This window comes from Petaurus breviceps, unplaced genomic scaffold (genome assembly GCF_028583685.1).
Source record: "Petaurus breviceps papuanus isolate PSGF00001 unplaced genomic scaffold, PetGlider_PUasm1.0 126, whole genome shotgun sequence".
NCBI lineage: Eukaryota > Metazoa > Chordata > Mammalia > Diprotodontia > Petauridae > Petaurus > Petaurus breviceps.
In genome coordinates, this window is record NW_027185655.1 from 9,843,866 (window position 1) to 9,856,568 (window position 12,703).

A 12,703-nucleotide genomic window follows, 5' to 3' on the forward strand; every position below is an offset into this window, starting at 1 on the left:
AGGAAAGAAGGAAGAAAGGAAAGAAAGATAGAAGAGAAAGAAGGAAGGAACAATGGAAAGAAGGAAGGAAGGATAATGGGAGAAGAATAATGGGAAAACAAGAAGGAAGGAAAGAAGGCAGGAAGAAAGGGAAGAAGGAAGGAAGGAAAGAAAGATAGAAGGTAAAAAAGGAAGAAAGAGACATCTCATCATTTAGATTAATCCTTATTTTGGATTATCTCTCTCATCCCTTTTCATCCACAGTGCAAACCATTTTAAGTTGACTGTGAGTGCAAACAGGCACATGGATTTAATGGCATAGAAAGGAGGATTGGTTGAGTATCTTTGGATACCTTCACTTACTCTCAGACTGAATAGTTCCCATTCCAGTTCTGCCACAAAGGGCCTGGGCAGATTGGCAGGGAGATGAATATGGAGTCTTCTTTTTGTATTAACTCACTGCTGATGATACTGGCAACCTCCAAAAGAAAAAAGTTCAGTGTTAACTGTAATCATAGCAAGAGTAATAAATGTGCCTGAGTTCTGAAGGAGACCACACACCATTATGGGGAGAATTGCTGCAGATTCACCAACTCATTCTATCTGGGAGACAACACACACATGTATAAATATGTTCACAAGAAATATAAAGGAAATAAAACATATTTAATAAAGACACTAGCATTTGAGGGGTGAGGAATGAACAAAGCCCAGATTTAAAAAGTGGTTCTTGAAATGTATCTTTTAAAAAATTATTTATTTAGCATTTAATTTTTCTCCAATTACATGTTAAAAACAATGTTTAACATTCATTTAAAAATTTTTGGTCTTGAATTGTATCTTAAAAGAAGTGAGGGATTCTGTGAGGAGGAGGTGGAAAAAGGAAGCACATTCCAGGTGTGGGGAAGAGAAATGAAAGACTCAGAGGTGGGTCATGGATGAAGTACCCTGTGTGAGACACAGAGAAAATCAATTTGGCTGGGTTTGAAGCAGTTGGGAAAGGGAATAATGCATAATAAAGATGGAAAGCTAAGGCTGGAGCTAAGTTTAGAAGCACTTTAAAAGCAAAACAGAGAAGTTTCTATTTTACCCTGAAGGTAATAGGGAGCAATTGAGTTTATTGAGTGAGGGAATGACATGGGGTCAATCTATGCTGAAGAAAAATCTCTTTAGTATCTGTATGGAGGGTGGAATGGCAGAGAGGAGCTAGGAGGCCGTTGCAAAAAGGATATACCAAATATATACGTATGAAATACATAAGCACAATTTTGTTTTTCTACTGGACCTGCGATTTCCTAGGGAACTCCTAATGAAGACACTCCCTCTATCAAAACCAATCAGCTTCCCAGTGCCTGGAAGGCCACTTGACCTCTAGGCCTTTTAGCATCCTTACCTTCCTCCAAGACACAACTCAAATATTACCTTCTGTAGGAAGCTTCCCCACCCCACCCCCACTTTCTAGTGCTTTCTAAGGCTGCCTTCCATCTACTCTATGTCTTGTGTATACCATATGTGTATATTATATGTGTGTGTATAAATATAAACTGTGTATATATATATGTGGGGAAATATATTTTATTATATATGAGGGAAACTGTATGTATGTGTATATATAATATATATATGTATATTTATTATATGTATACATATGTGGGGAAATATATTTTATTGTATATGTTTTAAGGGGGAAACTATATATGCGTATATATGCGTGTAGATGCATTATATGTGGGGAAATATATATGTTTATATATATTAGAAGGGGGAAACATATATACAGCATATATGTGTATATGTGTATATGTATTTCCCCTATATAATTTCCATGAGTCAGTCACTAAACATCTATGAAGTGCCTCTGTGTATCAGGTACCATGCTGAGCTTTGGGTGGGCAGAGAGAGGCAAAAGAGAGTCCCTTGCCTTGCAGAGCTCACAATGGGGGAATGACAGCCAGGAGGACTTCCAGCCTTCTCATCAGCAGCTCCTGATGACAGCTGTGGGAAAGGGCTTCCTTGTGGTAGTCTAAAAACTGAAATTCTGAGTGCAGGATCAAGACCGAACACTGAATTCTTTAACTCTGAGTATACTCGTACATTTTAAAAATTGCTCAATTTGTTTTTCTTTTTCTAAAATTGATTTTGTTTTTAGTTTACAGAATAAAACAAGTATTCCCATTAACATAGTATAATAAAAAGATGATTGCACATGAAACTGCAAATATCTATTATATACAACTTGCTGTTCCTTTTAAATATAACATTATCATGTTAATGACTTTCTTTTTTTTCCCCTCCTCCCACCCTAAAAATGACTCCCATTAGACACAAATAGGTATACATCTGCAAACTTATTCCATACATACTTCTGTTTATTAGTTCTTTCTCTGGATGCAGATAATGTCTTCATATGTCCTTTATTTTGAATTTGTGTATTTATAATAGTCAAAATGACTTAGTTACTCAAGTAGCCAGTATTTTTTTTTTATTAATCTGCCCCTCCCACTACTCCTCCCTCTCTATTCAAAATAAAAACAAATAAATCCAAAACCTAAATCCCTCAATATATATTTGCAGAATCTGGCAAAACAAATTCCGCATTAACCAGGTTCACTGGATCTAAAAACATATTTCTCTTTCTGCATTTAAAGTTCATCACCTCTCTATCAGGAGGTGAATGGCATGCTTCCTCTTCATTCTTTTGAACTTTTTTTGGCTTTTTGGAGAGCAATTGGGATTAAGTGACTTGTCCAAAGTCACACAGCTAGTAAGTGTGTCAGGTGTCTGAGGCCGGATTTGAACTCAGGTCCTCCTGACTCCAGGGCCGGTGCTCTATTCACTACGCCACCTAGCCACCCATGGTCTTATTTTTTAAAATTTATTTTACTTGTTTTTTTAATCTGTTTTAAAAATTTATTTCATTTTTAATTTATTGATCAGAGTTTTAAAAATCTTTCAAAGTCATATTTCCTTTTTAATGTAATCATTGTATAAATTGTTCCTTTAGTTTTGCTCACTTCCCTCTGCATCTCTTCCTAGGTAGAAGCCATCCCAGTTTTTTTCTGAAATTGTCCATTTAATCATTTCTCATGAAAAAATAGTATTCCCTTATGTTCTCTTTATGAATTTTAGAAACTTAACATAGGAAACTAGAATGTTATGTTGGTACTATAGAACTGAATGATTTAATTGTGGGCCATATTTTATCCTTACTTCATCCTGGGTATTTATCAATCTTGTGCTTTAATTTCCAGTAGACCCATCACAAGGAGGGTGTATAATACAGTGGACATAGAACTGGTCCTGGGATCAGGAAGTCTAGCCCGCTACAAGTCAACAACAGTGCCTAGCATGGTGCCCCATACTGACCATGTGACTTAACCCCTCAATGGCCAGGCAACTTGTCAAGATGAATCTCATGTTGCCCCTCACTGATAGTGAGAGTTTTCTGATGTAGCATCCAAGTCTCCCTGTCTTTCCACCCCCAACCCATTCCATAACCAATCTTTAATCCAAATCCTTACTTTTGTACAACACAAATAAATTTCATCATGATCTTATTTAACGACTGACTATAACTTTTGTTTATGTTTCTTTCTTGGATACTTGTTTTAGGAAAGGCCATTTTTCCCTGAAAGTGAGTGACCAGCAATTCTTCTCTGAACCACAATTGATCAGTGTCCAAGCATTTTCCACACAGGTAAGGACGAAACCTAATGTAGATTTCTTAAGTCAATGTGTTTGGAAAACCACAGGGGTCAAGACCAAATTTCATGGCAATGAAATCATAAAGGACTGCACCAAATTCTTGCTGCCTTCCTTTTTTTTTTTTTTTTTTTTTTTTATGAGAAAAAGGAGAGTGGGGACAGTTTATATTCCTGTAGGGTCACAGAGACAAGACTAGCACTCAAGTCAAAGTCAGAACTGGATTCCCTTCTCTACCCCTTGCTTTATAACCTCAGGCTAAACCATTCACCTACCTGAGCCTCAGTTTCCTCATCTGTAAAATAGAGAACATAATACACACCCTACCTCTCCCAGAGGGATCTTATGAGTACCAAGTGAGATAATGCAAACTCCAGTTCTAGACCTACACTTTCTGCTAACTATTAGTGCTAACTTTCTACTGACTAGCTACTAACTTTCCACTGCGTATCTAGATGTAGCTTTGCAGAGCTATGTTGATATAGACTGTTATAATTATTACTCTTTTCAACTTGCAAGGTACCAGGGCATCAGGGACTATCCCATTAGGGAATTTCACGTGATGCTAAAGAGTAATTGACGTGCTTGTTTCATCAAGTTCATCTTGACCAGTCCAGAATCTGTTAACTTGTTTTTTTTTAAATATTTTGATAACTCTATGTCAGAATGATTGGTTTCCTTCGTGGTTCTGTGTGTCTTACTGTACATTAAAAATAATATTATTCTGAGAAGGGGTCCATGGTGTGACATTTAAAAAGGTTTAAGAGACATAATTTCTGGGTAATTGAATCATTTCATTAATGCCAGCTTTTCAATAAAAGGATGGTCATTTGGCCATCTCTCTTTTAGACCAAAGTCAATCATGGCGGCAGGCTTGTGGCTTATATGCCCGTTGGAAGAGGGGTGTTCCTAAGGGTGGCAATCAATTCTTAATTAGTTAACAATTAATGAGAAAATGAATATTACAATGAGTGACTGGACATGAACTTTGATTGTCATTTATTTCTAAGTTACCCAGCCTTGGGCAATCCGTTCAAAGAATTTATCTCCACCCAAACCTGAGTAGAACACAATAGCTATGCGACCTGGGTGGAATCTGGCTAGAGAAGGTTAACTTAACCTTCAGAGACTGAGGTCTTGCATATAAAAGAAAAGGGGTGAAATTCATATCTCCTCAAATCATTACTTGTTAATAATCATTTCTCTCAGTGGGATTCACTAGACTGCCAAAGGGGTCTGGGACTCAAAATAGTTAAGAATCCTCAGTCTAGTCCAAGACTATGTTTTTGGTCACACAGTTACCTACATAGTAGAAGACATGTAACTGGAACCCAAGTGGCCTGCATGCCACTCCAGGGCTGGTTTTATTCCCCGACATCACCTCACCCCCTATACCATTGTTTTTCCTTTTGGAATTGGGTTGAGGTGCAGTTGGGATGCGGGATGGGGATGGGGTCTTCTTGTATGTACAAGTGTGCTTGGTGTAACTTGGTTACAGTCTGCTGGTGCTAGAGTATTCATTATACTAGTTTATTGGTACTTTTGTTAGTTTTATTTGTTTGGAGAGGATGGCATTACATCTTTTATCCAAAACTTTAATGAAGAAAAGGATTTTCCTGTAGTAGCTATTCCTATGAGTATGACAAACCCCAGCAACGCCTCCTTATACTGTTTTCTATACTAATTCTTATACTAATTCTAACCCATGTTTTCCTGTTCACCTTCCATAGATCAACCATCATGGTAGAATACTGCCTTTAAATCTTTTACATTCTCTAAAAGGTACAGCAGTCAGATTGTCTCTTGGTTGTTCCTCAGTCTTGCTAAATGACTGTCCTATTTTTTATAGGATAGCTTATATATCCATATAAACCTATATATTTATGCATACGTATCCAGTATAATGACAGTGTTGTGTAATGGACAGGAAGCTGGCCTTTCACTTGGAAAGACTCGGGTTCTAGTCTTGTCTCCAGCACATACTGGCCATGTTACCATCAGCAAGTCCCCGGACCTCCTACCAAACGACTCTATAAGAAGACTAAATGGCGGATTAGGTGCTCATATGCATGGTTTATGGGAGTTTTATCACTTGGACTTTGTGGAATCACTGAAACAAATATGTGAATGCACTTCTTTTTGGACCAGACATAGGGCAGGAGTCAGTAAACTATGGGATCCGGGCCACTATTTTTTGTAAGGCCTTGAGGGAAGAATGTTTTTTACATTTTAAAAACTTGTATGATAAAATGCTATTTAAAAATGTTAAAATCACTTTGCTCACAGGCCAGATTTGCCCTCTGGTCATAGTTTGATGAGCAGTGGTATGCATAGAAGACAAGAGTATGATATAAGACCAGTACTGGTAGATATCATAAAACTCTGAGTAATGGTGTTCTGTTGTCATCGTTCATCTCTGACAAGTTGCGTTTATATGTCTGACATAAATATTTGTGGTAGAAGCTTGATTCATTGAGCCTCATGCACCTAAGGGGTCATCACATGAACACCCTTCAGGTGTTCAGAAAGACAGGCCCAGGAGCAATAGCTGTGTAGGCTGAGAGAAGTTCTGTGTAGACCCCAAAATGACCAGTGATCAGAGATACAATTTACCTGTTAGGGATGACTCAGGGATCAAACCCTAATTAATTAATTGTAAACTAATTGCATTTAAACTGTATTCCATAAACATTTCAATACATGGAATGACTTTTGAGACAAGATAAAATTTTTCTTGTGTCTGTGACTAAAACATAACATAGTTTTCATATAAACATGAACCCAAAGGGCCTCATTCACTGGTTGCCAATGGTTTTTTCCCTTCTTTCTCTGTTTTTAACAAAATAATTTCCACTGAGTGAGCCAAAGGATTAGGTTTAGTACTGGCAAAAAATTTTCCGACCTGAGTTGAAACCCAAAGTGCTTTTAAAATATGGAGTTGGTGTTGCCAGAAACTCAATTGCCTGTTGGTAAGAAGGTTTTTCGTGTGTGACATTTTCTAAAGGTGGGATTTGGGGGATGGGAAGTTGTTGAGTTAATGATTTTTATTGCTGCCAGTTTTTGATCTCTTCTCTCTCTGGCAGGCTTCTGAGTTTCTCTGAGACATCATCAAGTAAATCAATTTGGCCATTTCCACTATGTCTTAATACTTGCTGTCCACATTACAGTCTACCGGGGTCATTCCCGTGCATATACTCACAGCTTTGGACTTTGCCAACTGGTCTTTCGGGAGGTGGATAATCCCCTAGTTTCATATCACATGGCCATGGTAATGCTGCGTCAATCAGACAGCACTAATACTACTTTAATGTGGAGTGTATTATGTAGAGAACGTGGCAGTAGGATAGGGAAAACTCATGTGATTTCTAAGAAAGAGATTTGGATTAAAGAAAGTAGGTTGTTAAAAAAGTTACACATTTCTGTTCCAAAGGATACCGATGTTTTCCTTGGCTCCTGGCCTTGGCTTTTTGATGAGATTTTAGCTCTTTAATTCATCTTGAAAGAACACTCATGATCATGTTTACAATATGTTAAGAACATGAGTTAACACTAAAGAAAACCTACTTCGTAATACCATATGCTGTGGGAATTCACCAGGTCTAATGCTGGATAGCTCCTTGCCTTCTTCCTACCCTATCCAGATTGTTATTATTGTTACTGTTGTCATATTTATTCAGAGAACTTGATGGCCCATTGCCTTCTTCCTACCCTAGGGCATGATCTTGTCAAATTTCTTAACTTAGAAGTAGAACACTATTCAGATGATGATGATAATATTTATTCAGAGAATTTGATGGCGCCTTGCCTTCTTCCTGCCACATCCACATGCCTGAGGGACGATCCTCCTTCTAGAGTGTCCTATTCAAGGTGAAGCTCAGCAAGCCCCTGATGCCCTCCTCAGACCCTGTTTACTCTTACTTAACACAAAATTCTAACAAGGTGTTCCCTGGTTTCCCAGCCTATAGCCAATTAGTGGCAACAAATTATAAAGGGACAGAGAGGCTCCTACAGGCAGAACCATTTACAGAAATGAGAGGAGATGGAAAAATTAGAAAAATCAGGTTCAAGGGCTCAAAAATCACTAAGGTAATTTAGCATGGGATCAAACATACTTCTCAATGGGTCACAGCATTACCTGTATTAACAAATATCTTATATTTGCTAATATTAGCAAATACTTCATATTTGCTAATATTAGCAAATATAAAATATTCATAATAGTGATTTGACCCTACGATGAGAAAATATGAACATTTTTAAAAATGTATTCTGCATAAGAAGGCAAGAAGTAGATAATGTGTTTTTTAAAAGATTACCATTCTGAATGATTAGGGTTTTTTTCCCCCACATAGCACAAGGGGCACTTTGATGGATTTGTAGGTTTGTTGGCCAAGAGGAATAAATGTTTCGGGTCACCCCAACTCTCTAGGACCATCAGCTGAGTCATAGAAGAATTGTAATCTACATCGGTGGCCCCATGGCAGTGAAATGGTAGAGGCAGTTGTTGTCAGGTATGGGAGGGGTTTGGTGACCCCTCCAATTATATTTCCCTTCCAATTAGGCGAATCTGTGATTCTCACTGAAACATGGAACCTTGAAGTATTTGAGAAGGTCAAGGGGTCAGATCCTCAGCTGTGTGGAAACCTGAGCTGTCTACCACAACTTTTACCCCAGAGAGCTGAGGGGTGAGGTTTTCCTTTTAGGAGATAATTAATTGCATTAAAGCACTCATCATAATTCAGTAAGCCTCATTCCATTTTTTGCTTTTGTATTTTCTTAGTCTTCCCTAAGACAGTTTCCTAAGTATCTGCTGTTGTGGAGAGAACCCTGTAATAGGTGTTATGGGAGACACATCACATAGAAGACAAAGGCACTGCCGTTGAGTGCTAATAATCCAAATTCTGGGATGACTTCGGTCATTAAGCCCACAAATCATACTTTTTCAGGGGAAAATATCACGCCAGTTTTGCTTTTCTCCCAAAAGACTCTTTCAAACTATCAGTCAATAAATATTAAGCACCTATGGTATGTCAGGAACTGTACCAAATACTGGAGATAAGAAGAGGCAGAAGACAGTCCCTGTCTTCAAGGAGCTTATAGTCTGACGGGGGAGGCAGATTGCAAATAAGAATATACGAAGCAAGCTGGATACAGGACAAAAGAGAGAAAAAGCTAGACTCGAAGGAGGTCAGAGACTTCTCGTGGAAGGCGGGATTTTACTTGGGCCTTAAAGGATGCCAAGGAAGGTCAGCAGCTGGAGCAGAGGAGGGAGACTGCACATTGTTAGGGTTTAGGCGCTGCCTACCCAGGGACACCAAAAACTGTTGCAGTTTCATGATGTGTTGTGGTGAAGCTGTCTCAAAGAATTCAGTCTGACCACCTCCAATCCAAGTACGGGCATTTATTGAGATTGACGCCTTTCATGAAGCAGGCTAAGTTCCAAGAGGAACCAGCAACTTTAGAGAGAGCGAGATGGATTTTTATAGGGTAAACATGCTGATTACACAACAGAAATTATGAATATTAAAAAAGAAGCAGGGATTTGCTAAGGGATTAGGTAATAAGGGAGGGGTCCCAGTCATGGTGAAACCCACAATGCATACAGAAAAACCCATTTGGGGGGGGTATGTATACACAGTAATGATATTATAATAAGCCCCTCTATGTCACAAGTTCACCTAAAGGACAGCTTTTGCTATTACTGCCCAGGTGCTTACTTAGGGAAAGTCCCTTCCATTGTTTTGGGGTCACATCCTGCTCGGACATCCTGGTGGTGCTGCTTTCTGATTGGCTGGGTATTGTGGTCCTGTCTGAGATTAGATGGGTATGGTTGTGGTTGAGTGCATGGATGCACCTGCTGCTTCTTTGGGAAATATGAGGAATGGGTCTGGAGGCAGGGGCTGGCTAGAGGCAGTGGCTGGGATCCCATCACATGAACGCACCTGCTATTTTCTGTGAGAAATAGAAGTTCATGGACACACCTGTTATTCTAGTGAGCAGTGAGGCATATGTGAAGAAGTCAGAGTATTGAATGTGTGTGTGTGGGGGGGGGGAGGTGAGTGAGTACACAGGGGCAGTTGGCCTGCTGTTCAGTGGGGCCTATAAGGAAGTTAGAATATTGGGGCTGGGGCAGCTTTATTAGGACTCCATCCCCATGGATGAGGAACAACCAGAGAAAATTCCTGGAGGCTGGACATGGAGTGTCTCATTCATGGAACAGCCAAGTGGTCAATGGTACTGAATCAGAGACTACATGTTGGGGAAGGAGGCATAACAGGCTGGAAAGGTAGGAGAGGGTCAGGTTATGAAGGGCTTGGAATGCCAAGCAGAGCATTTTGTGTTTGCTCCTGGAGGTAATAGGGAGCTACTGGAAGTCACTGAGGGTGATGGTGGGGTGATCAACTGTTACTGAAGCTTTAGTGGACATGTCCTCTCTAGGAACGGTCCAGGGCTGGGGAAAGGGTGCTTGGAAATATGCACATTGACTGCTGAGATTTCATTCTTCCATTAGTACTCTTGATTTCATCAGTTCCAACTTAGAATTCTTGGAGTAAGAGATATAACCAAATGGACTCTCCCTACCCCCAAAGGTCATGATTCCAAACTTGCCATTTCTTCCATCATTTGCAAGAACTTTTTTTTTTTTAAAGCAACTGGGGTTAAATAACTTGCTCAAGGTTGCACGGCCAGGTGTTTCTGGGTGGGTGCTAAGTCTCTGAGCCCCGATTCGATCCCAGGTCATCCCGACTCTGGGGCCGGTGCTCTTACTCACTGTGTTACCTGGCCGCCTCTGCAAGAACTTTTAATACCATTGACCAGGAATCCTACTCATGGGGCTATGCCAAGCAACTGAACCAGTTTCCTTCCAATAGAACCTGTGCTCATAGAGTTTCCTGGAAGTGTATTAGTGGTGTCATTGTTCGTAGTTAAAGTCAGTGCTAGTTACCAACACTTCAGCCATGTAGAAGCAGGTAAACAGAGGCTTTTCATGTGCCTCTGGGTGTCTCTTCATCCATGAAGGCTGCTCCAATCGCCCCAGTTTTTGTGCTGTCTTCCTCTTTCAGTGGCCTTGGTGTGAGAAACACCGTGGCATCATTGATAGGAAGCTGGCTTTAGAGGAGGAAGAGCTGAGGTCAGGCTCTGCCTCTGACCCGTACTGGTTGTGTTGATGCTGCCTAACCTCTCAGTGCCCACAGGCAGCTCTCTAAGAATGCGATTTACAGAGCAGGTACCAGTTAATATTGAGGACAAACTTTCCTCATGGGGAGATTCTTGTAGCAGTGAAGTCCTAGTTCTAGTTCCAGTCACATCCCCACACCCCAAAAAGACATACATGTATGTGTCACTTAGTATAATGCAAGAGAGGCAGAAAAATGGTGCAGGGGATAGAGCATTGGGTTTGGAGTCAGGAAGACCTGAGTTCAAATCTGGCCTCAGACACTTACTAGCTGTGTGATCCTGGGCAAGTCACTTAATCTTGTTGGCCTCAATTTCCTCATCTGTAAAATGAACTGGAGAAGGAAGTAGCAAATCGCTCCAGTGTCTTTGTCAGGAAACCCCCAAATGAGGTCACAAAGAGTCATCAAGACTGAAAGGTGACTGAATAATAGCCAAAATAATGTAAGACCCTATAAGCCCACAGCTGCTTGGCTTTCGTATTTCTATCTCTGCTGTTAATACTGTTAATATCTCTCAGGTCTATTATTTTTCTGAAGAGTCCTTTTCTGGACCTTGGGGATGAAGAAATCACCTAGCATAGTCTGGAGGAAACTTGAAAGTGTGAAGTCCAGTTTGTCAGTGCATTCTGGCTAGGGGAAGGGGATTTTTCAGTGGATCTGGGGTCCATTGCAGACTTCCAAGGAGATCCTGGAATTGAGGATAAAAAGTTCCCTGATTTCTGGAGACCACATGATCCTGGATGACCCCTTGATATCTGGTTCATCAAATCTCTGGGTTTCCAAGGTATAGGTGAGAGGTTGGTGGCAGTTCTGTGAGAACAGCCATTTAGATATGGTTCAGTCTCCTCTTTAGCTCAAGACTTTTCTGGGGAATGTGGTTTGGCAGCTTGTGATATGTTTGGTGTTTACCTTCATGACTCTTGACCCCACTGTGTTCTTCTCTGGACATTTAGACCCTTTTAAAATCAACTGAGTAATCATTTGTCTTTGCTCTGCAGGCCCCTTATCTGCTGAGGAATGAAGCTCTTCGCATCAGCACAGGGGCAAGTGCCGCCATCACTACCCAGCTGCTGGACATCCGAGATGATGACAACCCCCAGGATGTGGTAGTGGAGGTGGTAAATGCCCCTCGTTATGGCCAGCTCCAACAGCCACTGCGTGATCCAGGTGCCTCTGTCCATCAGTTCCAGCTGGATGACCTGGCCAGAGGCTTTCTCTACTACACACATGATGGGTCAGCCAGTACTTCTGACGCTATTCTCCTGCAGGCCAGTGATGGGCACTCCTTTCAGAATATCCTGTTCAAAGTACAAATCATGCCAAAGGTAAGCATCCATCCCTTTGGCCTTTAAGCTAGAATGCTCGTGTTGATAATGTGTTCTCTTATATTCTGGTCAATGTGTGCAGAACAAATGTTTTCTTATGTTCCTACTGTGTGCCCAGCAAAGAAGTGTAATGCATGGTCCCTGTCCTTAATGGTATTGCTACCTCTTTGGAGAGAAAGGACATAGCCACAAAGCAGAGTATACCACAAGAACATAATACAATTCTGACCTGTGTGGTACAGATCACAAAAACTATGGACATTCAGGAAAGAGGAAGACTTCTGTACCACCTAATTGCCTGATAGTTCCAAGGAGGACAAAAATTAGGATTTGGATAGGTGGAGGAGGGAAGTGATGGCATTTCGGTTTGGGGGAGTAGTGTCAACAAAGGGTAACTGCACTTTGCTATTGGGGCCCATCCACTCATTAAGGAGAAAAGGGAGAATTCCCATCCCCATGAATATCCCATTGAATGTCCACTTGAATTCCGTGGAGATAATGACAGAGTAGGCCAGTGAG

General features: G+C 40.5%; 1 protein-coding gene across 2 annotated transcripts in view; it reads left to right on the forward strand.

Moving 5' to 3' along the window:
• Nucleotides 1-12,703, forward strand: part of FRAS1 (Fraser extracellular matrix complex subunit 1) — a 485,111-nt gene that overhangs the window by 306,122 nt on the left and 166,286 nt on the right. For both annotated transcript variants that reach the window (XM_069092754.1, XM_069092760.1), the window contains 2 exons: nucleotides 3,592-3,676; nucleotides 11,858-12,184. In XM_069092754.1, coding sequence (XP_068948855.1) covers nucleotides 3,592-3,676; nucleotides 11,858-12,184 — 412 coding nt within the window. The remainder of the gene's footprint in view (nucleotides 1-3,591; nucleotides 3,677-11,857; nucleotides 12,185-12,703) is intronic.